We start from the raw sequence: 25,052 nt of genomic DNA, 5'->3' as shown, positions 1-25,052 counted from the left end.
ACACTGTAGGGTATTGATATAACCAGTAGGTGGGATTGCTAAGATCTTTCAAAGATTATGGAGAATGGGAAAGGTACTTCAAGACTGGAAAATGGAAAATGTTCCATTTTTAAAAGGGGGAGAAAGTAGAGATTTCAAACTGTGAACCAGTGAGGTTGACTTTAGTTATGATTAAATTCCAGAATGTATGGTTAAAGTTAAAATGAATGAACATCTAAAAAGGGAAGCAGCAATCATCGAGAGCAAGCATGGCTTCATCACAAGCAGGTCATGCCAAAAAAAGAAACTGCATTGCTTTTCTCATAGCTACTAGATTCGTAGACAAGTGAAATGATATGTATGTAATTTACTTGGATTTCAGCAACCAAATCTATCATATTATACTTGGGGATGAGAAGGAGAGGGGAACCTAGGCAGTAACATAGTCTAATGGATTAGGAGAGGGTGTTTAAAAATAAAAGTAGTTATTAATGAGTTAGATGTCATCTTGGAAAACGGCTAATCATAGAGTACCAGTGGGATACGTCTTTGGTTCAGGACTATTTAACATCTTTGTCAGTGATTTGGGTGGACACATAGATAGCAAACTTATTAAATTTGCAGATGACTCAAAGCTCTGAGGGATAGGCAAACATGTTTGAAAATAGAACTCAGCAGGCTTTAATGGTGAGCCAAAGCTATTGAGATGAATCTACATGGAGGTAAATGGAAAGTCCTTTATTTGAATTTTTAAAATAAACAGCAGAAGCACAAAATGGAGGTAGAGTAGCTAGACAATAGTTCCTGTGAGAAAAATCGAGGATTTTTGTTGGAATGCAAGTTTGATACAGCACCAGTGTATCATAAAAGTAAGGGAAGCTTAATGCAATCTTTGGCTGTATGGAAGGAGTACCACAAGGAGAAAACGAACAATCTCGTTCTACTCCATCCCAATTAGACTACAACTGAATTATGTTCAGGTCTGAGCATTAGAGAAGCTAGGTGGCTCAGTGAGTAAAGTGCTGGGTCTAGAGTCAGGAAGACCTGAGTTCAAATCCAATTTCAGACGCATTAGTAGAATTGGAACTAGAACTTAGGTCTCTAAGCTCTAGTATACTTTTTACTATACCATAATTGGAGATGAACATTGTTAAGACATTAGAATTTTGCCTTTTGTTGCCATGACTGATCAACCCAAAGGGATGACGATGAAACACTCTTTCTCACTGTTCATACAAATGTAAAATGAGACATCCTCTGATAGACGCTAATGTGTCAGTTTGTGTTTCTTAACTGTGCTTTTTTGTTACAAGGCAGAGTGTGTGTGGGGGTGGGGTGGGGGGCAGTGGAGGTTACTGGAAAGTAACATTAATGCAGTAAAAAAAGAAAAGTGTCAATGAAGCATTTTTTTCAAAGCTGCTTTGTTGGAAGAGTTCTTGACTTTCAACTTTAATATTCTCTCCAGGGATACCCTTAGGGAAGCTTTGGAAATTCCCAAGGAAAAAAAAGTGCACCAGAGAATGGCCCCAGTCAGGCCTTTACCTCACAAGGCCCCTTGTGGCAGAGGATGTGTGGGTGAGATCCTAAGATGAGGAAGCCCTTTCTATTCCCAAGCTCCAACCTTTCCACAGGCTGAAATATACATAGCATCCAGTTCCATAACATTCAGTGCTTGATAGATATCACTAACATAGGCTTTCGTATTCATTCATTCTTTAGGAATGTATCAAAATTACCCTTGGTATCAATGTTCCAGTTAGCCAAATGGAACTGTCTTGCATATATGTAACTTGGCTTGGAGACATTCTTTTGCCACCTGGAGCCTCAGGGTCCTTCCAGGGAAAGCATTTTTTTTAGCCATAAAAGCAATTCATGGAGAGACGTGTATTTACCCCAAACTCTTTGAAGACAAGGGATTTTTTTGCTTTAGTTTTTGTATACCCAGAACCCAGCACGGAGCCTGGTATATAGTAGGAACTTAATAAATACTTATTGCTTGATTGATTCCTGTCTCAATTCACAGAATGTTGGAACTGGAAGGACCCTCAGAAATCAGCTAGTCTCAGCGAGCACTTTACAACCTTTAATATGTACTATGGAACTCAGGAACCACAATGATTGTTACAGTCCATGAGAAGGGGGGAGATAACTCAGCACTTAGAGGGGCAACCAGACAGGGACTATTAGATCTCAGTTCTTGTTGGTCTCTGCAGTTACCTGAGTTCAGAACCCACTTTAGATACTCGCTGTGTGACCAGAGAAGCCTCAGTTACCTCCTCTATAAAATGAGGGGTGGTGGTCACTTTGCAGGATTATTGTGAGGTTCAAATGGGATAACATGGGCATGTGCAGTGCTTTGCTAAACTTAAAAGTTCTATATAAATGTTAGCTATTATTATTATTAGAATTGCAGAGCAACTAGGTGGTATAGGGGATCAGTGCGAGACCTCAAGTCAGGAAAACTCATCTTCCTGAGTTCAAATCTGGCCTCAGATACATGTTAGCTGGGTGACCCTGAGCAAGTCATTCAATCTTGTTTGCCTCAGTTTCTTTATCTCTAAAATGAGTTGGAGAAGGAAATGGCAAACCACTCTAGTATCTCTTCCAAGAAAACCCCAAATGGGTTTTTAATCATTTTTTTTAACTCTTTAACCCCAAAGAGTTAGACATGAATGAAAAATGACAACAACAATTATTATTATCACCACCATCATCATTTTTTCTGGTATTAATATTCAAGTGAGGAGGGGATGGCTCCCAGGAATCCTGCAGATTTTCTACCTGAATGCTCTTTCCTTCTCCCTCTGTCAGCTGTGATCAGCAAGATATGATGACTTACTATTAGGATTCTTTAGGAATTCCAGCATGGTATAGTAGATAGGAACCAGGCCTTGGAGCCAGGAAGACCTGAGTTCAAGTCCTGCCTTTGACATACTGGCTGTATGACTCTCGGCATGTCACTGAATCTCTCAAGGCTCCGGACAACTCTGTCAGACTCTAGTTACAGAAAAATGTTCCACCTGCTTTGGTAGAAAAAGTTTCCTCACTTGGTAATTCCCCATACTAATGAAGTCACAGGTTCAGTGAGTAGGAAATAGATATTAGGCCTTATTCATTGGTTGTTGTATTTTTTTTTTTTTTGGCCATCTCTTCACTAAAATCATTTGACATTTGCTCTGGGTCCAGATAGGAAACAGGCCATTGTGAAATTCCTGCCTTGCCTTAGAAACCAAATACCAAATACAGTTTAGAATAGTTTCCAATAACAGAAAGGTTTAGAAAGCAGATTGAATCCTGAGTGATGTTGAGGGGTGGCCCTCCTCTGCTTTGAGGAGGCCCAAGAATTTTTCATACCTGAAGTAAGCAGCTCAGAGGCAGTAAGAGTGTCTAGTGTCCTTAATCCATAAGTAATAAGGGAATCTGGAAATGTGTTTTAGGCCTTAGGTGAATCTGACTTGAAGGGGTTTTTATCTAGAAGGGTAGGATTCCTCATCCCACTCCACTCCTTTCCCATTAACCTTTCTATAAGAAGTTGCCTTGAGATTTGTTCAGATTTTAGCCCCTGATTCATGAAAATTCCCAAATTCTCACAGATCTAGACATGGTTGTTGTGCTTTGTGAATCAATCCTAACCTACCATTCTTAACTTACCTTCCCTCTTCCCCTCTGCCGCATCTAGTCTAGGTTCCTCTCTCTTCCCTGATCAGTTCAGAACCATTCCCATGCCTTTACTTACAACATTCCTGTAGCCCCTCCAAGACCTCCTGCTCCCTGGCTTTCAGCTTATGATAATTTTCTTCTCCTTTATCTCCTCATATGGACAGCCCTTTTCTAGGCACCTTCTCAGCTAATGTACATGGATGAGATTGCCTTCAATTAGTGGAGATGGAGACTATAGACCTGACTTAGTGAAGGTGCCTGGGAAGGATGTGTCTCACAAAGGAATGGCAGGACCTAGGTAGCCCAATCCTTCTGTGTTGGAGTTTGAGGACCACCAGGTTGGGCTCCACCTATGTCCTTGGGGAACCTCAGGGAGGCTTATCCCCACAGATGCAAACACTGGAGGAAATCCCCAAAGGGAGACTCTAAAACCCTAGCCCACCCAGCTGCCCCCAGGTTAATGCCATAGAAAGAAGGTCCCTAATTTTCCCTGTTATTAAGTGACAGGAAAGCCTGTCTACTTGTCTATTTCTGGTAGAAAGGTTTAATTTTCTGGCTCTGAGGAAGAAAATTGCTTTCAGATGTATGTCCCAAATTGGAAGACATTAAGCTCAGATATATGGAAACCATTACCCAAATAACACTCTAGTTCTATCTCTCCTTTCTAATTTAGACTGATTCCTGCTTTGTGGATTATGGGTGGAGATATTGCATCCTCAGTCAGCTCCAGCCTATCTCTCTAACCTTACTTTCCTCTCTGCCCCTTTAGGCCTCCTTGGCTCCAGGCCGGCTAGTTTGCTCACAGTTCCCCATATAGGCTCATTCTCACCAATATGGATTTACTCCCCACCAAGCCAGAAACCCAGGATTGGGGCACACTCATTAAACCTGGATAATTAAAAACTTTAAATCACCACCTTCTGTGACTGGAACATAGGCTTTCAGCAGGTTCTTTCTTAAAGCACATTCAGGAAAACAGCTTACATACAAGCCCCCACAGTACTTTACATCAAGCATCCCCATCTGGTTACAATTCCACTGAACTGCTCTTTCTGATTTAGGGTTTCTCATCAAAAACCAAAATGCTGGTTTGTGTTTTCCCTTCTCAGGGTGCAACACAGAAACATTTGTGTGGATGATGGGGTGTGTGACAGCCAGCAGGAGACTGTGAGGGCCAGAGGCCTCTCCCTTCCTGAGCTAACTCAGTCTTCTTGGCCTGTCTTGAGCTCATCTCTTCCGCTAAATTGGGATAGAGATGTTGCAAGGAACCCTTTAGCCAGCTTATGTGGGAGCTACCAGTTTGTCTTGACTCCAGGGGCTGACTCCCTCAGAATGGCCTTAACTGGGAATCATGAATCACACCACATGTTATGTGGACACCATCCTGGGCCACCAGGGGAGAAGATAGGAAGGGTCATCACCATTTCTGGCCCTCAGTGCCTTGCCGTGGCCAGCCAGAGAGCAAAACCTCACAGCCTGTGTATGCCTGCAGAGAGATCACAAGCATTCCTTACAGCCCCAGCTGACTGCAGCTGCCTATGTAACCTTCATACTCCCAAGGCCAGACTAGACCTACCCTGCTTTGTACACAGGGGAATGGCCACACCTGGAAGATCACAAGATACTTTCTTCTGTCCCTGTTTTCTTCATCATTATAGTCTTTAGATTTAGAGATAGAAATTAACTTATTTAGTCCAACCGTTCCCCATCTCATTTTATAGTGGAGGAAAGTGATGCCCAGAGAAATTAAGTGGCAGAAAGCAAATTTGCCCCTGGAACTTCTGAACACAAGTCCATTGCCCTATGCTCCATCCCTTAGGGTTTTCTTCTCTAGATTCAGGGGAGACTGACTGCCTCCACCTCTCTAGGAGCTACACAGGCTTGTTAGCCTGTCCTTAGCAAAACTGAATAATGTTGCAAGCATAGAGTGACCTCTCCCACACTGGCTCACACATGCTTGGATACCACAATACTGTCCCAAGGGAAGTTTTTACCAAGGACAGAAAGAGAGTTACACTGATCATGGCGGCTGTATGCAAGATGGAACATGAACCAAAGATGACACAACATCTTTTCTAACAGCTACAGCTCTTGTCACAGAAAGTCCAGAAAATAATTTATCCTAGAAGATCACTTCAGTCCTGGAATCAACAGCTTAGAAATATCCTCCACCCCACTGGACCCTCCCTTCTAGAAGCTCCTAGAAGGAGGTCACCCTGGTCAGATAAATATAATTACTCACCAAAATGTACTCCCTGAACTTTTCTATCATGCCCCTATCCTGGTACTTCTGTCACATCACACCCCCTTTTAGCTTCCTTTTTGTATTGTTTTTCCCCATTAGAATCTAAGCTCCTTGAGGCAGGGACTGTCTTTTCTTTCATTTTGCTTGTATTTCTGTCCCTGGCACTTAGCACAGAGCCAGACACATAGTAAGTGCTTGCTTACTGACTGCTGTGATCTACTGGTCATGAAATCACCGTCTCTCAGGAGGCTTTTGGACCTGAACAGCGGGGAGTTAGGTGCAGAGGGGAAAGGCCATGTGTACCTCAGTATGTCCACCTGGGCTAGCCTAGAGCAGGGAACAGTGTGAGGCTTCCTACCTTCCCAGACATGTTAAGATACTATTGAATAAAGGTAGAAAAACGCCTGGAATGCTGATGAGCAGTATCAGTCTCATTAATGAATTCTTCCTGCAAAGCACAGCAAGAGATTTGACTGTTTTTCAAATGGGAGGAATTTCTAGTGTGGCCTCTTGCTTTGCCTAACAAAGGTATTTGGGCTTGGGAGAGTGCTGTGGTGGAAATAATGCCAAGGAAGTCCTTCAAGAGAATTCACACCAAGTTTGATCCCAGAGAACAGATGAGAAAATGCGCCTTCATCTTTTCTTCACAGAGTTGGGGCATTCTGGGTTCAGAATACTGCCTATAGTATCAGATAGAATTGATGTGTTGGTTGATTTTTAAAAATTATTTTTTGTAACAACAAAGGATCGCTTGGAGGTAGAAGAAAAAGGAGAGATTTATTTTGAGTGAAAATGATATAAAAACAAAAAATCAGTAAAATTTAAAAAAGAAATTAATTAAATGAACTCTCAGACTATCTTCTCACATAGTACATTTGTTGAAAGTTCATTAGAATATGGAAGTCAAAACTGCTTGTCTGGCAACTCCTACAACCACACATGACTGCAGCCTGGAACTCTAGGTTTGGAGTCAGAAGACCTGGGTTCAAATCTCCATTTTTCCTCTTCCCATGTAACCTTGGACAAGTCAATTCCTATCTCTGAGTTTTGGTTTCAAATGATCATTTAGATAGAGGGGTCAAACACTGTCCTTGGGCCAGCAAAACTCCTGGGTGTGTCACCTGAACCAAATTAAAATGTAATTGGGAAAGGTTTAACAGAATAAATTAAAATACAACAATACAATACAAAATAAATGAAAACACAATACAACAAAGATAATGTTGATTTGTGGTTTTCTAAGTCAATATGCAGTCAGTAGGGATCCCTTTTTATTTGGATTTTATACCACTGACTTACATGACTTCTAATGCCCCTTCCTGCTCTAGATCTATGCTTTCACAGCAGTGATGGTAAACACTCATATATACCTGTAATCTGGCCTCTCCATCCACCTTACTCCAGTAGAACCAGGAAGAGATAGGATTTCTAGTGGTCTCAGGGCAGACCCTAAAGTAAAGAGAAGGGAGCCATGGATTCTGAAGTAAAGGGGAGAGGAGAGGATGAGAGAAGGAAATAAATGAAGATCTTAGCCAGACTAAAAGAAACTCAAAGAAAAGGATGAGGAAACCCTGGAGAAAGAATGAAGGAAATGGTTGTAGGTGGGAGTGAGAGTGATGAGGAGCCTGGGTCTAAAGGCTAATTTCAAAAGCAAGAGTGAGTTGGTACTCAGATACGTGTATGGACCTGTCATTGACAGGTGCCTAAAGGTCTGGAGACGGTAATATTAGAGGATAAAGGAAGAACCTATCAACCTCAATGGGTAACAATAGCTGTGGTGAGGCCAGCATCACACTCATCTCAATGAACAAGGTGCTGTCTGGAGACAGGAATGCCCAGAAATTGTGGGAGGCTGGAAGGGTCTTGGAGTTGGAAGGTTATCCATCTCATCCAATCCCCATCTGAACCAGAATCACCTCTAGAACACCTCCAACTAGTGATCAATCTTCATTTGAAGAAAGAGGGGGAACAAAAATTAAAAACAACTAAACCTGTGATTATTTTACCTTTTAACTATTCACTAAGTATGAGAAAATATCTAGTCTCAATGACGTCTGTATCACAGAGGGCTCTGAGGGAGTATCAACTACTGTCCAAATGTGATATTCAAGAGATAATATTTAAAGTTTTTAAAAAGGACACCAACAGTTAGGTGGGTCAGTGGAAAGACCATTTGACCTGGAGTCAGGAAGACCTGAGTTCAAATCTGATCTCAGACACTTACTAGCTGTGTCATCCTGGGCAAGACACTAAACCTCTGTCTGCCTCAGTTTCCTCAACTGTAAAATGGGAAGTGTAACAGCACTTAGCTCCAGGGTTGTGGTGGAGATCAAGTGAGGTAGTATTTGTAAAGGCTTTAGTGCAGTGCCTGGCACATAATAGGCACTTAATAAAGGCTTATTTCCTTCCTTCCTCTCATGAGAATGGCTGCCTGTGTTGTGTGAGAGGATGGGGAAATGCTACTTGTGTTTCCCACAATTCTTCTCCTATATCTCAGAATGATCTGGAAGATAATTCAGTGCTGCTAAGCCAAAAGAAAAAAATGCAAGCTGTCTTACAGATCCAAATCTTGCAAGAAGGTTGAGGCACATACCCAAAAAACAAACTGAGTTTCTGGATTTCTTTAGTCATTAGCTTGGTGATGTTTACAGACTTAAGAGTCAGGGTAACACACTAGCACATAGCTGAGGAGGGATCCAAAGTTAGACCTTCTGCTTGAAGTATATTGTTCACTATATCACACTGACCCTCAAAGGGTATGCCCCCCTTTTCTATAGGTTGCTTAGGTCCCCAGGGAAAAAAGGGGAGAACCCATCTAGAGGATCTCGGTGATACGGACGCTGCTGAGACTGAATCCACAAGGCTATATTTTTCTGACCTGCTTTTCTCAGCTCAGAGTCCCAGTGGGACATGCTTACAAATTAGCATGAAAGAAAGAAACTGATCCCATGTAGGTGTTCACATGCTATGTGACTGACTACCCAAGGAGAGATACCAGGTCAGAAAATTCCCTCCCAATCTACCCTACTGTAGCTCAAGCCACAGCTGTCTGTGTGGGGAAAATTGCTTAAAAAGGATAGAAAGAAATTATGTTTTCCCAGAAATTTTTGGCAAAGATGTGAGGCCTCCACAATTCAGTCAGGTCTACATGCTGCCTATCTCTCATATTTAGTTGGATTATTCACTATTCCAGTCATCTGTGAGTGACCAAGAATGTGGGTGCTTCTCCATGCCAGGTTCTGAGTGATATGTTAATAAATGCTACCTGGTAGATTCTTCAGAATGGATACTGGATCAGAAGTGGGCAACTTGGGAGGTGGTTGGAGAAAAAAAGGGTTGGATTAATTGTCCCCTAATGTTCCTGCCAACTTTGTGATTCTTTGGTGGGTTTTACCCAGACTAAAGAGCCTGAAATGCCTCCAGGTCACAGATCAGGAAATTGCCATCTGCACATCCCAGGAACCAACAGAAACAGGGCATTTCATCAGCTTTGGACAGACCAAGCAGTAACATTCCAACATAGCTAGAATGCCTGATTATCCCTGAAAAATGGCCAGAACCCAATCAAGCCTATTGTGGAAGTAAGAAGTCCACAGATGTTGCATGTGATTTGGGGCTTTTTCAGTGTATTGACTAGTTGTGTAGATTTTTCCTCTTTTTTTTTTTTTTTGCCTTTAAAAACTACTATTTGTTATATGGAATGTTTTTCTGGGAAAGGAAGAGAAGAAGAATGGGAAAAACTACAGTGATGTAAAAAAAGATATCAAGAAAAACTTATTTTTAAAAGAGAAAAAATATGGCCAAAGGTGGACTGGGCCATGGGACAGAGCTATTTTCTTATCAAGAGGGAGCCTCTCTCCCCTTTCTGCTCAATAGACCTACAGAGAACAATCAGAAATTTATTCAGACTTACAAGTCTTTTATCAGCACCCTTTCCTGTGTACCACTTCCTCTTTAGAACATCTAAATTTACACTTTACTCACTGGATTCACCCAAAGACAATATAAACAGTGGGCTTTGGTCCAAAAGAGCAAGGTTTTTGCTGTAGCTCAGGTGCTATTCTGTGATAAAATCTGAAGACTAAATTTAGTCCAAATTTTGGACATCGAGGGTAGGATATCCAGAAACATTTCAAATTCAATTTGTAGTCCTGTCTGCCATGAGGAAACAAAATGGTGGTCACTTCAGTTTCCGATGGCCTCTGTTATACTAAATGGATTTCATTTGAGCCTTGCCCATGGTAGAAATTGCAGTGACTATACTGACCAAATAAAAATGAAATGTAGGTTTGCTAAAATAGCAGTTTTGTGAAAACTAGACCTTGGGTATGAAGATGTGGCCATCAGCATTAGATCCAGGTCTTTTCCCACTGACTGTACCACATGAACACAGATCAACATGTTCATGACCTCACAGAAAGAAGAGCAGGCCTCCAGAAACATATTTTCCCCCCTTTTTACTCACTTAGACTTTGGTGGAGTCATTTATCATTGGAGGTCGTGGAGATTACTAGCTCAGGTTATTTAAATTCTGACTTAGGTACATTGAGGATCCTTTAATGCAGAATTAGTTAAGGAATGAGATATTTCCTGAGCACCTTTTGTGGACAAAGACTGATGTGGAGAACATGGAAGAAGCAGGGAAATAAACCTGCTTGCAGAGTGACCATAAACATTTGGGAATAATAATAATTATTAATTCACAATTATTATTAATAATTAGTAAATAATTTTTATCATCATAATTATTACAGCAAACCCTGGCTATAGGATCTTTGTTTTCTGGATTGGTTTTTGGTCACTTTTTTTCAGTTTTAGAAAGCACAGTTCTCAGAGGGGGTTTGAGGCTGACTTAAATGTGGCTTCCAAAGGCTGGGAAGACTGAGTGGCATTTCCCAGACCCTTGAGGTGATGCCCCCTGGCACAAATCGTCATTCATTCTTCCCCAAACAACGGGGAAAACAATATTCATCTCATAGATAGAAGCTACCAGTGACTGAATAGGGCTGTTTCATGGAGAAAGGGCACAAAACAGGAAGTACTCACAAAGTCACAAAGAACGGAACAGTGAGATGTAATGGACAATTTCTCCCATTTGCCCTATTTTAGGAAAAAGTGCCATCAGAAATTCCAAAAGCCTTAGCCAACATGATATTTTGCTTTGTTTTTTCTGGGTGGGGTGGGTGAAAAGAGTCAGAGCAGACCACCCATCTTCACTTCAGCTGGGGGGGAAGCTCAAATCCAGTTCAGGCAAACCTAAAGCATCTGAATGATGCAATGCAAAGAGTCCCGGACGTGAGAGCTGAGAATTTGGGTTGGAATCTCATCTGCTCTTTACTACTTATGTGACCTTGGGCAGGTCTTTTAATGTTTCTGGACCTTTCTCTCTTTCTTGATCTGTAAAATAAGAGTTTCAACTAGACAGCTTCAATCTCTTCTAATCCTAGAGTTATATGTTCCTGTGATGTTGTCTAGGGAAGTAATATCTACAGATTAGGAGATATTTGGCACAAACCATATGAACATATAGCCTTGCCTAACTACCCACCTCCTTCTCTAAGCTAATCAGTCCCACAGAGGAAAAGATAGGGCTGAAATGGTGAGATCATATAAGAGACCATCTAGCCCAATGACTTCATCTTGAAGATGAGGAACCTGAGACCCAGAGAATTTAAAAGACTTAACCAAGGCCACACAATTAGTAAGATGTAGAGCTAGAATTAAATTAGATTAGAGATACTTGGACCCTGAACCCAACACATTTCTATAGCACCTTGGGCACAGCTGACATTTTACTGCTCTTCTGGCAGGTTTCTGGAGGCTTGAGTCTTCTCTGCATGGAATGGCATCCCTGAAGAGAGGTAGTGCCCTGTCTCTCCACTGTTCCTCTCTCCTCCCCTCCCTCATGGAGATGCAAGTGATTGTCAGAATATCACCATCTTGGTTCCAGCCTCTACGGATGCCAACTTGGTCAAATACTGACATTATTTCTTTAAAAGGTGCCAGAAATTGGTAAAATAAATGACAGCAAGTTCTTGGGATGGATTTTTGGAAGAATGATTAATGAGCACTTAGAAAAGGCAGTAATGATCACATCAGATGTTCATCAAGAATAGATCATGGAAGACAATTCTTGTTTCCTTTTTTTTTTTGATAGACCTATAGATGGGTTGGTAGGGGTGGTGTTAGAAAGATGGTTGACCTAGATTTAAGCATTGATTTGATAAAGTTTCTCATGTTATTCTTGTGGAAAAGTTAGAGATCTGTGGGCAGCATGAGAGTGCAATTAAGTGAATTCAAAACTGAATCAATGGCCTAAGTTACACTAGTCATTAATGGTTGAATGTCAGCTTGGCAGGATTTTTTCAATGGAATTCCCCAAGGGTCTGTGCTAGGCTGCCTTGTGCTATTTAATATTTATAAAAAGGACTCAGAGGCATGTTTATCAAACTTGTAGATGACTCAAAGTTGGAGAGACAGCCAATACATTGGAAGGCAAAGTCAGGATCCAAAAAGATCCTGGCAGGCTAGAACATAGAACCAAATTTATTAGAATGGATTTTAACAGGGATATATGTCAAGCCTTAGGCTTGGATTTAACAAAAAACACCATCAAACAACTTCACAGCTACAAAATGAAGGAAATATGATTAAAGGCATGTAGGTGGCATAGTAGACATGGAGTTCAAATCCAACCTCAGACACCTCCTACCTGTGTGACCCTGGGCAAATCATTTAATCTTTATTTACCTTAGTTTCTTCATTTGTAAAATGGGGAAAATAATAGTACCTACTTCCCCGAGTTGTGAGGATCAAATGACATAATACTGGTAACCTGACATAGTGTAGGAACTTTATGAATACTTCTCTCTGTCTCTTTCTGTCTCTCTGACTCTCTCCTTCTGTCTGTCTTTCTCTGTCAGTTTATTCAGAAAAGACCTGGGGCTTTAGTAGATTTCAAGTTCAATATGAATGAACAGTCTTTAAAAAGCTGTGGTCTTGGGTTTCCCAGAGAGGTATATTGTCTAAGACTGGGGAGATGATAGGCCTGGTATCCTCTGACCTGATCAGAACATATTTGGAGTACTGTTTACCATGCTGAGATATGGCGGGATGGAGCACCAGGTTTAGAATCAGGAAGATTCATCTTCCTGAGTTCAAATTTGACCTCAGACACTTATTAACTGTGTGACCCTGGGCACGTCATGTAACTCTGTTTGCCTCATCTGTTCCTCATCTGTAAAATGAGCTGGGAAAGGAAATGGCAAACCACTCCAGTATCTTTGCCAAGAAAACCCCAAAATAGGGTCTTGAAGAGTTGGACATGACTGAAACAACTGAACAAAAATTGCAGTGCTGAGACATTGACAAGGTAGGGAACATCCAGGAAGGCAATCAGGATGATGGAGTCTCAAGATCATGTCATATGAAGATCAATTAAAGGAACTTGGTTCCTTGAATGATATATAGACTGGAAAAGAGAAGACTATTCTCTTTATCTCTCTCTCTCTCAATTTCTCTCTCCCTCTCTCTATACATATATATGTGTGTATATACATACACATATATGTACATACATACATACACATATATATGGAGGGGGGACAGACATGATAGATCTCTTCAATCGTTTGAAAAGTTATCATACAGAAAAGGGATTAGATCTTTGCAAGAGAGACCGAATTTAGGAGCAATGAGTAAAAGAAATTGCTAGAGACCAAACTAGGTTTGATGTCAGGAAACTCTTCCTAACAATAAAGGTGAGTCAAAGGTGGGAAGGGTTGCCTCTGAGGGTACGAGGTTTCTGTCTGGCCCACCCCACTATTAAAGATCTTCTAACAAAGTCTAGATGACTAGGTTAGTTTGAAAACAGAATTCCTATTCAGACACAGAATAGTTTCAATGGCTTCTGAGGTCATGAGATTGGAGATGGTCTCCATCTCTGTGATTCCGTGATCACCTCAATAATCAAAAGGATAGAATGATATCAAAAGGTGCAGCAAAAGCATTTGACAAAATATAACAAGCATTAAAGATTTTTCCTTGACATGATTAAAAGCATTTATCTGAAATCAAGAACTAACATTATTTGTAATGGAGAAACACTAGAAGCTTTTCCACAAAGATGAAGCAAGCTAGGAAGTTAGCCTTGCCTATTCTCGTGTCTAAACGCCTTTAATCATTCAGGTGGCAATTCAGATTTCTTCCTTCTCTCCAATTTCTCTCGTATCTTTCCCCTTTTCTCAGCCTACTTGGCCACCACCCCAGTTCAGGGTCCTCTGCTGGATTTCTTATCTCCCCCTTTTAGACACACTGTCCTCTCCAATCCATTTTCCCCACAGTTGCCAAAGTTGTCTTCCAAAGGAACATATCTGAGGTCTGACCATATCACCACCTTGCTCAAAAATCTTCAGTCTCCCTATGGACAATAGTACAAAATTTAACATCTTCACTCTGCCATTTAAGCAAGGTTCTCCATAATCTGCCTCCCATCTACCTTTCATTTTTTCTATTTTTTTTTTTTTACAATTTTATTTATTTATTCCAAATTGAAGAAATAAAACAAACATTTCCATAGCAGAGCAGAATAAACAAGAAGTCATCTTTGTTTCTGGTTTTAACTCATGTTATGTCCCTAGCAACCATTCTCCATTCCAGTCAAACTGGACAATTAGCTGTTTCCCAGAATCAGGGAGTGTGCCATTTCCCATCTCCATTCCAAGCCTTTTCACAGCCTACCTCAAATTCCTAGAATTGATTTCTTCATCTCTGCTTCTCAGTATCCTTAACTTCCTTCTTGGCTCATCCTTCATCCTTTGTGAAACCTCCTCTCAGCTCACCATTGATATTATTATTATAATATTAGTGACCTTTTATTTATTTATCTTTGTATATGTTGAATTCTCTCAGTTGAGTATAAGGTTTTTTTATAAACTGTTCCATTTTGGTACTTAATTCTCATATATAGCATCATGCTTTGGACATGGTAGATCCTTAGTGCTTGTTGATTTGAACTGGACTGAACAAAAGGTCAAGAAATAAAAAGAAACAGTAATAAAATTTAATGACAATATGACTTTGGAAAAATTGATGCCTGAATATTGCTGGTGGAGTTGTAGTCATTTGTTCCAATCTCTTTGAAGAGCTATATAGAATTACGTAAGAGGAAGCATGGCTTAGTGAATAAAGAACTAGCCTTGAAAGATGGGAGAGCAATCCAGGTCCACGTACCACTTCTGACTCATGCTAACTGTATGACCTGGGCACATCTCTTAGCATCTCAGGGCTCTATGCAACTCTCTAAGAGTCTGATTTGCAGAGAAGGTGCTTGGGAGTTCACTTCTAGTAAAAATATAGTCTCTAACCTATATGGAATTTTAAATGTACATATACATATATGTATGCATACACACCAAATTTTCCAAATTTAGCTTCCTTTGGAAGAGGAGAAGGAAGAAGGGAGAAGGGGGATATATACACACACATATATGACCTACCTATACAGAAAACATTCCTAGCATCACTATTTGTAATTGCAGAACAAAAAAGTGACACAAGGAGTAACCAATAACCAGTGGAGGAAACGCTAACGAATAATTTTATATAATGTAATATTCCACAAAAAATAATATTGAATATGAAGAATTAAGAGGAATACATGAAGATATTTGATGTGATGCAGAACGACAACAGGATTAAAAAAATAAACCAACGTGTACACCAACTACTAGTCCGGAAATAAAGTCAACACCAGAAGGCAACAAAGTATGGGTCAAGTACAGTAGACAATGTTGATACCACCACTATCAAAATTAAAACACACATCCTTCCTGTTAACAATCAGTAAGCTGCAAAAATGGAAAGTGATGTGTACTATCAGTCTCAATCTTGCAATTAGGCGATTCTGTTTAATTGTTTTCAGGAAATGTACTTGGTAGGGTGAGGTTATTTGGGTTGGGAAGTGTCTGTTGTGTCAAAACAAAATGCAGGAATAAGTTCAAGAAATGACAACTATGAACAATCCAGAGGAAAATGGGGAAACTCACCTGAAGCCATGAAGAGGGAAGAAAGAATCATAAAAGCGATATAAACAGAACACAGCTGTGGAATGAAAACATGAACAGGGGGAGAACGTTTCTCTAGACCACAATGGACACTTTACTTCCTTGTTTGAGTCAATACACACAGAGTGTTTCCTTTAATAATTGGGATGTGGTCACTGAAGAATTTAAAAAATACTCAGAAGAGAACAGAAAAACGGTCAGTAGGAAACACAGAGAAGCAGGACAGCGTTGAAAATAACATGCTGAATTTGTCATATACTTGGAGAGAGAAGTAAGCATGGTACAAATTCCTGGCTGCTGGTGTAATTCACTTTTTCTGTTCTACTTTGCAAAGGGAAATACTCATCTTATTTAGGGTTTGTCAAGCTCTGAATAAAAAATACAATTAAAAACAGAAAAAACAACTAGCAAATGAAGCAAAGTATATGGTTACCTTTATAATCACTTTTTATTATTTTGTTAAATTGTCTTTTGTTTCTATTTATACTTTTATATACTTATATTGGAGGATGAAAATTAAAACAAAATTAATTAAAAATCAATAAAAATAAAAGGTGCTGATCTGATGGTCCTGGCTTTTAGCAATAATTGTGTGCCACAAACTGGTATCTTTTCCAGGGCTTGCTTTTTCTGTTAAAAGAATAATACTTCCAAATGTGAATTGAAGTGCCAAGCTCTCGCCTTATGGACCTCCCGCCCACTGCCCCCCAACCAAGCCCAGGGAGAAACATCACCTAAAACCGGATCTTCACTCTCACTTCCGTACCTCACACCCTAGGCAGGCAGTCTCCTGCTTTCCCTCTCTCTGTCAGTGCTAACGCTATCCTTCTCATCACTCCAACTCAGAGCTTCAGTCAACTGTCTGACTCCCCACTCTTTCTCATTATTCCTTTCAATATATTGGCCCATCCTTCCATTTCTCCCCTAGTCCAGGTCCTCATGCCCTTCCTAGGTCATTCTTAATAGTCCCCCAGTTGGTCTCCCTGACTCCAGTTCCCTCCCTAAGCCATCCTTCACACCATTTCCAGAATTATCTCTTTAAGCATGGTTTCCTTCTGCTCAAGATGGTTCCACAGTGCCTAAAGACTAAAGTCTAAACACCACACGCTGCCATTCATCACCTTCCATAATCTAGCTTCAACCTACTTTAATAGATTATTGTTTCCCCCTCCCTCCCCCCCCCACACCCTTTGCTCTAGCCAGGCTTTACCTCTCTCTTTCCCATACATACTCTGGTCTCCTTTCCACTGCCACTCCTTAGCCCATATTGTTCCTACCATCTAAGACACTCCTCTTCTCTCCCACTGTGTCTCCAGCTCCTACCCATCCTTCAAGATCCACTCTGTAATTTCTACCTCTGATATGAAGCCTTCTCTCATGACTTTACCCACTAATAATTTCTCTCTTCTCTGAACACTTGAATAATGCAAGAGGTTGTGTCATCAAGTATTGAATATCCTTGTTCAAACTGTGTTGCCTGTGATTATGTTTTGTGTCCCCAACTAGACTGGGAGCTCCTCCAGGCTGAGGCTGTATCTCTGTTTATCTGTTCCACAGGAGAGCATGAAGTTGGGCATAGGGTATTGGGGTTTGTTGGTGGGAAGTGGTTGAAAAACTTTGCTGCTTTAATGAAAATGTCAGGTCATGAAAAGCAGTCAAAACCCACTAGCCTAGCCCAGAGAAGCTAGAGGTAGGTATATGGTTTAATCAGATGCCACCAGTTATGGCTATTACCTATCGCTGCCTGGGGAACTTAAATCTGCCTTCTAGGTCCCTCTTCTGCTGCTATAACAGGCTTAAACTAACAGATAAATAGCCAAGAAACTCATTCACCATGACCTACCTATCTGGGCAGGCTGATTAAACCTGTGATGTCCAATACTGTTTTTGGTTATGAGAGAAAGGTTTCCAGTATCCCTCAAATAATTACAGAACATCCCTTAATAGCAGTAAACATTGTTACAGAAGATTCTGTTCCCAACGGCCAAAAAAAAAAAAGATGACACAACAAATAGACCCTGGTCCATCGATGACGTTAATGTCTGGGGAGCTCAGTGTGGACAGCCTGATTCTATCTCCTCCCAATCATTATCTTCTTCCTTCACTGTTCTCTGCACATGGCCTGCTTTTAGGATGGCACTTTCTTTAGCTAGTCTTTCTCAGTCTGGGGGGAACTTGGTGGGCTTGGCTGGCAGATGAACAGATAGGAAGTTTATGATCCCTAGATGGAACTTTGGTTTTTAAAGAGGAAAGAAACATGGTGGTGGTAGGGGTGAGGTACCATATCCCTATCTATCCCATTCTCTGTCTCCAGACATATTCCTCACACTCATATTGAGTATCTATCCCATGATGGGAAAATGAATACAGAGCTAACTTTGGAGTTGGAAAGATTGTAGACCCTTCACAAATGTTTCTTGAATGAAAAAGTATTGGACCTCTATCATATATATAAGGCATGATTCTTCTGAAGTGCCTCCATATACTTATATACTTATACTTACAGTCCTCTGATTGGGTCCTTATAGTATTCCTGTAAGGCAGGCAATATGATAAATTCATAGGGTCAGAGATTTGGAGATAGAAGGGATCTCTAGTCCCATCTAAGTCTAATCCCTTCATTTTTCATATGAAGAAACTCAGGCCCAAGGCACATTGTTACTAGGTGTCAGGTGGGATTTATTTGGTACTTGGACTCCCAAGTCAGTTCCTCTTTTCACTGTACTTTGCTGTCCTCAGGCTCAGAGAGTGGAATGACTTGTCTATATTCACCTTGTGAGTGAATGGTGAAGGCAGAATTTGAATTCTTGATTTGAAATTTGAAATTTGAAACCAAATTCTCGTTAATGCCTTCAACCCCACCCCCATACTCCAGGGATCTAGACTCTGGGAGCAATTCCTTCTCCCCTTCCCCCACCAATCCCAGGTTGGATACTGGCAGCTAGTGGTGCAGACCACTTTGTATCTGGTTCAGACCAAGGACTCGAAGTAAGTGAAACATGAACTTGGCCAAGAGGAATTCTGGGGTGTGTTTGTTCCTACCCAGTGGAAATGGTGAGGTTCAGTGCTGGTTCTAGCCGGCTCAGTGGGGTTTTTGATTTGGTTAGTATTACAATTATAATATTTTTCTTTGGGTCTGTGTTGGTACTCAGTATAGGAGCAGTTCCAGTCTCTGATTTGCTTTGGTTCAAGCCCTTGTTCAGTTTCATGTGCTCCCTAGTAACCCTCCTCCTCTCTCCTACCCCTTGCCTGCTCTCTGCCACAGCCCCAGGGAACGAACAGTAATGTGGTTCTAATCAAATAATGTTAACCCAGCAGGAACTTCTCTCCCCTCCCCCCACTAGATTTCACCCCCTCTTGTGTTCCTCCCTTCCTTGTCTCTCTCTGTCTCCTCTTTATAACTACCCCATCCAGTTAGCCCCTGAACTGAGCCAGAAACCCCAGGGTCTCTGGGCCCCAGCCAAAGATTGAGCTCATAGAGGGCTTTTTTCTTGGGTATATGAGGGCACAATACCCCAGTTACAGCTGTCTGCCTCTGGAGTGGTTTTGTGGAGTGAGCCCCTCTGCCAGCTAGCTCTGGTTTCACTGAAAGGGACGGGTAGTCTATGGCCAGATTCATTTTTCAAGGACCTTGTTATAGCCACTGCTTACAACCTGCTACTCTTAGTTCTCACAGAAAACTTCCCCATGACTCATCTAGTCTTGAAGGGACTAGGCTTCTACAGCTTCCTCACCCTATTTGCTGCTTCCACTTAATAGATCATGGACCTCTGCAGTCAGACTGTCACACCAGACAGATTAGCCATTCACCTGGAAGCAGGAAGGATGGGGATACTGGAAAGGTCCCTGCCACTCCAAGTCTCTCCCAGTGATGCCTGAAAGTTGACCGTTTGAGAGCTGCCTCCTCCAAGGGAGGTGACACCAGGACAGCAGCTAGCAATTTTTAGACCTGGCATGGCACAAACTATGTCCCGGAATATGCCCTCAAGTTCTTTAAGTCTGAACACTGTTTAGCTGGGGAGGCTGCTATGGGCTGTAAAAGTCCAAAGAAGAAGAACTCATTGAAGGTGTAGAAACCAGATTGTGGGAGAAAGTGGCTGCCAGGGTAGAAGGAGGTAGAATGTGAAAACTTCCTATTTTATGTATTTATTTTATTTACGTAGATTTTGATTGATCTCTTTGTTTTTACATCACCTGATTTCCCCTGTATTCCTTCCAACCCCCTTCCACAGAATCAATCCTTACAATAAAGAAGAGGAAAAATCGATAAAACTGATAAAAAAGCATGATGTTAAATACAATACGCTATACCCAAAGACTCCCTACTTCTGCAAAAGAGTAAAGGGAGGTGTCTCTTCACATCCCTTCTTTGAGACCAAGTTTGGTCATTATAATTTTACATTGTTCAGTTTCTATTATTTTGTTATCATCGCTATTTCCATTTGCATTGTCCTAGTCACTGTGTGTGTTGTTTTCTTGCCTCTAATTACTTTGAATTAGTTTGTATAAGACTTTAAACATAGCTTCCTATTTTAGCTAATCCTTCTTGCTAACTTGATAAACTCTGTTGATACTTTGCTGAAGGACATCCAGTATACCATAAGCAAATTAAGAGAACAAGGAATAGTTTACCTGTTACATGTACGGAGAAGGGAAGAATTTATGACCAAATAAGAGAGAGAGAATATTATGAAATACAAAATGGATGATTTTGATTACATTAAATTAAAAAGGTTTTGTACAAACAAGACAAATGTAACCAAGATTAGAAGGAAAGCAGAAAGATGGGAAACAATTTTTACAGCAAGTATTTTTGATAAAGGTTTCATTTCTCATATATATAGAGAAATGAGTCAAATTTATAAGAATACAACTCCTTCCCAATTGATAAATGGTCAAAGGATATGAACAGGCAGTTTTCAGATGAAGAAATTAAAGCTATCTATAGTTATATGAAAAAGTGCTCTAAATCACTATTGATTAGAAAAATGCAAATTAAAACAACTCTGAGGTACCACCTCATACCTATCAAATTGACTAATATGACAGAAAGGAAAATGATAAGTGTTGGAAAAGATGAGAGACAATTGAGACACTAGTGCATTGTTGGTGGAGTTGTGAACTGATCCAACCATTCTGGAGGACAATTTGGAACTATGCCCAAAGAGCAACCAAACTGTGCATACCCTCTGATTTAGCAATACCACTACTAGATCTATATCCCAAAGAGATCATTAAAAAGGGAATATGCGCAAAATATTTATCACAGCTCTTTTTGTGGTGGCAAAGAATTGGAAATTGAGGGATGGCTAAACAAGCTGTGGTATAAAGATGTAATGGAATACTATTGTGCTATAAGAAATGATGAGCAGGTGGATTTCAGAAAAACCTGGAAAGACTTGAATGAACTGATACAAAATGAAATGAGCAGAACCAGGAGAACACTGAACATAGAAACAGCAACATCATGTGATGATCAACTATGACTGACTTAGCTCTTCTCAGCAATACAATGATCCAAGACAATTCCAAGGGACTCATGACAGAAAATGGTATGCACATCCAGAGAAAGAACTGTGGAATCTGAATGCAAATTGAAGCATGCCATTTTCACTTTGTGTATGTGTGCATGTGTATGTGTGTGTGTGTGTGTCTATGAGTGTGTATGCTTGCACGTGTGTGTGGCTTGTCCCTTTTGTTCTGTTTCTTCTTTCACATCATTGATGTGGAAGTATGTCTACATGATTGCACATGCATGACCTATATCAGATTGCTTGCTGTTTAACAACCTCTGCAGGGGAAAAAAAAATGTACCCATGACACACTTTAATCTGCATTATTAAAAAAAAAAAAAGACTTCCAGTACACTGAGTATCCTCTAAATTCAACAGTCTAGGGACAAATTCTGATTGCCTGATGACAGCTGAGGCTCTGGGTGACACCAGTGCTAAGTCCCCAGCACTTCGGTGTGATTGAATTCTTCAGTCCTTTTTCCCAGTAGCAGATCTAGGGGTTTAGGTGGGGTGGAAAACAAACTTTGCTAACTTCATCCCTTGCCAAGGCCCACCCTGATCCTGATTCTACATATTTGACTCTCCCAAGTTCCAAAAACCCTTCCCTACCTGTTCACAGAGAGTGTCAACTGGTCCAGACATGCTTTGATCTTGCTCTGGGCTTCCAGGTGAGTCATGCTATCTGCATTCTCCCCATTAATGGCCTGGATCACGTCTCCTGGGCATAGGTTGGCCAAGGCTGCCTTACTGCCAGGGTTTATCTGCAGGAGAATGAAAACGGGTCATCACAACGCCCAACCTCTCAGATCCCATCTTCCAGAATCTGGATGTGGCAGCGTCTTATTTTATATCAATGATGGCAAGTTCTTGTTGTTGGGATATTTCTTTTTACCCCCCTGAAAGTTATTATCATAGAGAAAGTCCTTAGAGTGGTCCCGTGCCTATTTTGCATATCAGGAAACTAAGGTGCAGAAGGGAAGAGACTTGCCAAAGATTACTCAGCTAGTTACTGGCTTCTAATGACTCTCAAGTCAAGCACTCCTTCCATTTCTCCACATGCTTCCAGGCATGTGTTTTCCAAACTGAGAACATCCACAGAGATACTCAGCTGAGCTCCTTTGATCAGTACTTCCCTTGTATAAACTGTTGGCCTCAGGCAGGGGTCTGTCTGGTCAGCCTGGAGAGAAAGGCAGACAGGCCAGGAGGGAACGGACATGGTCTCCAGATCCATAAAGATCAGCCCTTCCCATAAAGCAGTTACTGTCTTCTCGGTTTGCAGAAGCAGCTGGTGGTCTAGCTGGAGACACTGTTTATTATTCCTCTATGGATTCCTCACCCTGTTTATTGCTTCCAAACAACCTCTATTGCCTTTGATGGTATTCACCATGCACAGCGATGATGCACTGATAGAATCTTTCTAGATCCTAATGGTTTGTCCAACAAACAGCTCAAAAAGAAGTGAGAAGTCATGATTAATTTAGATTGTGCAGAGGTACAGATATACTTGTGAAGAAATAGAGGTTGAAAACAAAAAATCGGACCCCACAAAGAACTGGGAGAATAACAAAACCAGTAAACAGTATAGCTCCGTCAACTCTAGGAAAGTAAGGAAGAAAATAAGCATGGATATAGCACCAATATGTCCTAAGTACTTTTTACAAATATCTCATTTGATTTTCACAACCTTATCAGGTAAACAGGGCAACTAAGTGGTATGGTAGATAAAGTGCCAGACCTGGAATCAGGAACACTGAGTTCAAATCCAGCATCAGACTGACTCCTGAACAGGTGCTCTGTCCATTATGCCACCAGCTGCCTCTAAAGCAGGGACAAAGATTGGTTCCCATTAATGTCTTGGGAATTTCCAAGATGGACCTAGATGGGCTTGGATGTATCAGGGCTTTTCTAATACCTACAGCCAAATGCAGCAAGGACAAAGCTCTGGTTAGAAAATTGTCTGCTTGGGAACAGCTAGGTGGCTCCATGGATAGACTACCAGCTCTGGAGTCAGGAAGATTCATCTTCCTGAGTTAAAATCTGGTTTCAGACGCTTTCTAGCTGTGTGACCTAGGGCAAGTCACTTAACCTTGATTGCCTCAAAAAAAAAAAAAAAAAAGGAAGTTGTCTGCTCACATCTTTCCTTCACTATCTCCATATTTCTCAGGACTACTACTCTTAAAAATGAAAGCATAACACTTTAGGCATGGATCTAGAGCTAAAAGGAGACTTAGGGGCTATCTGACCCAACCCCTTAATTTTCCAGATGAGGAAACTGAGGCCTAGAGAAATTAGGTAACTTGCCAAAGGTCACCAAGTAGTTAAGAATCAAAGGAGGTATTTGAACTCAGGCCCTCCCTTTCTAGAGCTAGTGCTCCATCCATTAGGCCACAGTCTTTGGTTCAAAAATATGGCTCTATCTCTCTAGTCCTCTGTCTTGATCCTTGCTTTCTTTCTGTCATAACAAGTCTGTGAGGTAGGCATTTATTTGACAAATCATAGAATTATGCCTGTCTCTTTGCCACAGCAGCTCAGCCAGATGGTTTAGAGGATAATTGCTTGATCTGGATTAAATCATGACTCCAAGAGGAAAAAAAATGTTGAGGCCCCCTAATCTTAAAGCTTAAGGAGCCTGTTTGAGCGCAGGGTTAGTTAGTTATTGATGAACGGGCCCGGCCTGGGTAGCATGTAAATCGGAGGAGACAACAGCCCCTTTAGCTGTTGTCCTAGGAGAATGAGAGAGTGGGCATAACTAAGTGCCTAAGCCTAATCCATTACTGGAGATAGTTCAGGAGCCAGGCCTAGGAAGGTCTGCTGACAGTCTCTGCCATCTCAGTAGGATAAGGAGGGGGCATTTGTCCTCCTTGCCTTTCCTCATCTCGGAAGACTTCCTTGCAAAACCACTCACTGACATACTGGGGACGAGGAGCATATGTGACTTAAAAGTTGGAACCAGTCTATTCCCTAAAACCAGTCCAAGCTCACTGAAGTCACACACTGGGAACCCAGTCTTCTGGGACAATGAGGATGGTCTTGGTCTAAAAAGCACAGCCTCACTATGACCTCCTCCTTGTCTTCAGTGACTGATTGATAGCACAGAAAAGCCCAACTCATGCTCTCCTTCCTTGGGAAGGTTTTTAGAGGTGATGTGAAAGAGTTTGTCTGAGGTTGCAGTCGATGACCTGCCGTCAGCAGATGATGGCTGCAGGAAGTGGTTTGTCACCAGACTGCTAAATACCAACAGTATATGAATCAAGTCCCCTCTTGTCACCTGTGTCCCCCACTCTTGTACATACACAACATTTAAATACATATACTCAAATACACAAGGGGCCAAGTACATATGGCTGGAGATGAGTTGTGGAGTGAAGTTCTCTGAAGGCTACTGCCATACCAACCCAATCATCCGACTGATCCTGTGACATGCTTGCTAAAAGGCTAACACAGTCTTATGTAGGGCCCTCTGCACTTTATCCCGGTCAGATCCCAAATGATATAGTTGTCAGTTCCTCACACAAGGGACCAAGTACAGGAGGTTGACAAACCAGAATGATAAAGAAAAAGAAATAACAAGACTATTATCAGTCAGTTAAT

General features: G+C 41.2%; 1 protein-coding gene across 1 annotated transcript in view; it reads right to left on the bottom strand.

Moving 5' to 3' along the window:
• The window catches only part of PDLIM4 (PDZ and LIM domain 4), a 101,619-nt gene that overhangs the window by 48,824 nt on the left and 27,743 nt on the right, over positions 1-25,052 (bottom strand). Inside the window, exon 2 of the mRNA XM_072629995.1 lies at positions 22,071-22,222. Coding sequence (XP_072486096.1) covers positions 22,071-22,222 — 152 coding nt within the window. The remainder of the gene's footprint in view (positions 1-22,070; positions 22,223-25,052) is intronic.

Source organism: Notamacropus eugenii, chromosome 1, assembly GCF_028372415.1.
Source record: "Notamacropus eugenii isolate mMacEug1 chromosome 1, mMacEug1.pri_v2, whole genome shotgun sequence".
Taxonomy (NCBI): domain Eukaryota; kingdom Metazoa; phylum Chordata; class Mammalia; order Diprotodontia; family Macropodidae; genus Notamacropus; species Notamacropus eugenii.
This window is presented reverse-complemented; position numbering and strand designations above follow the sequence as displayed.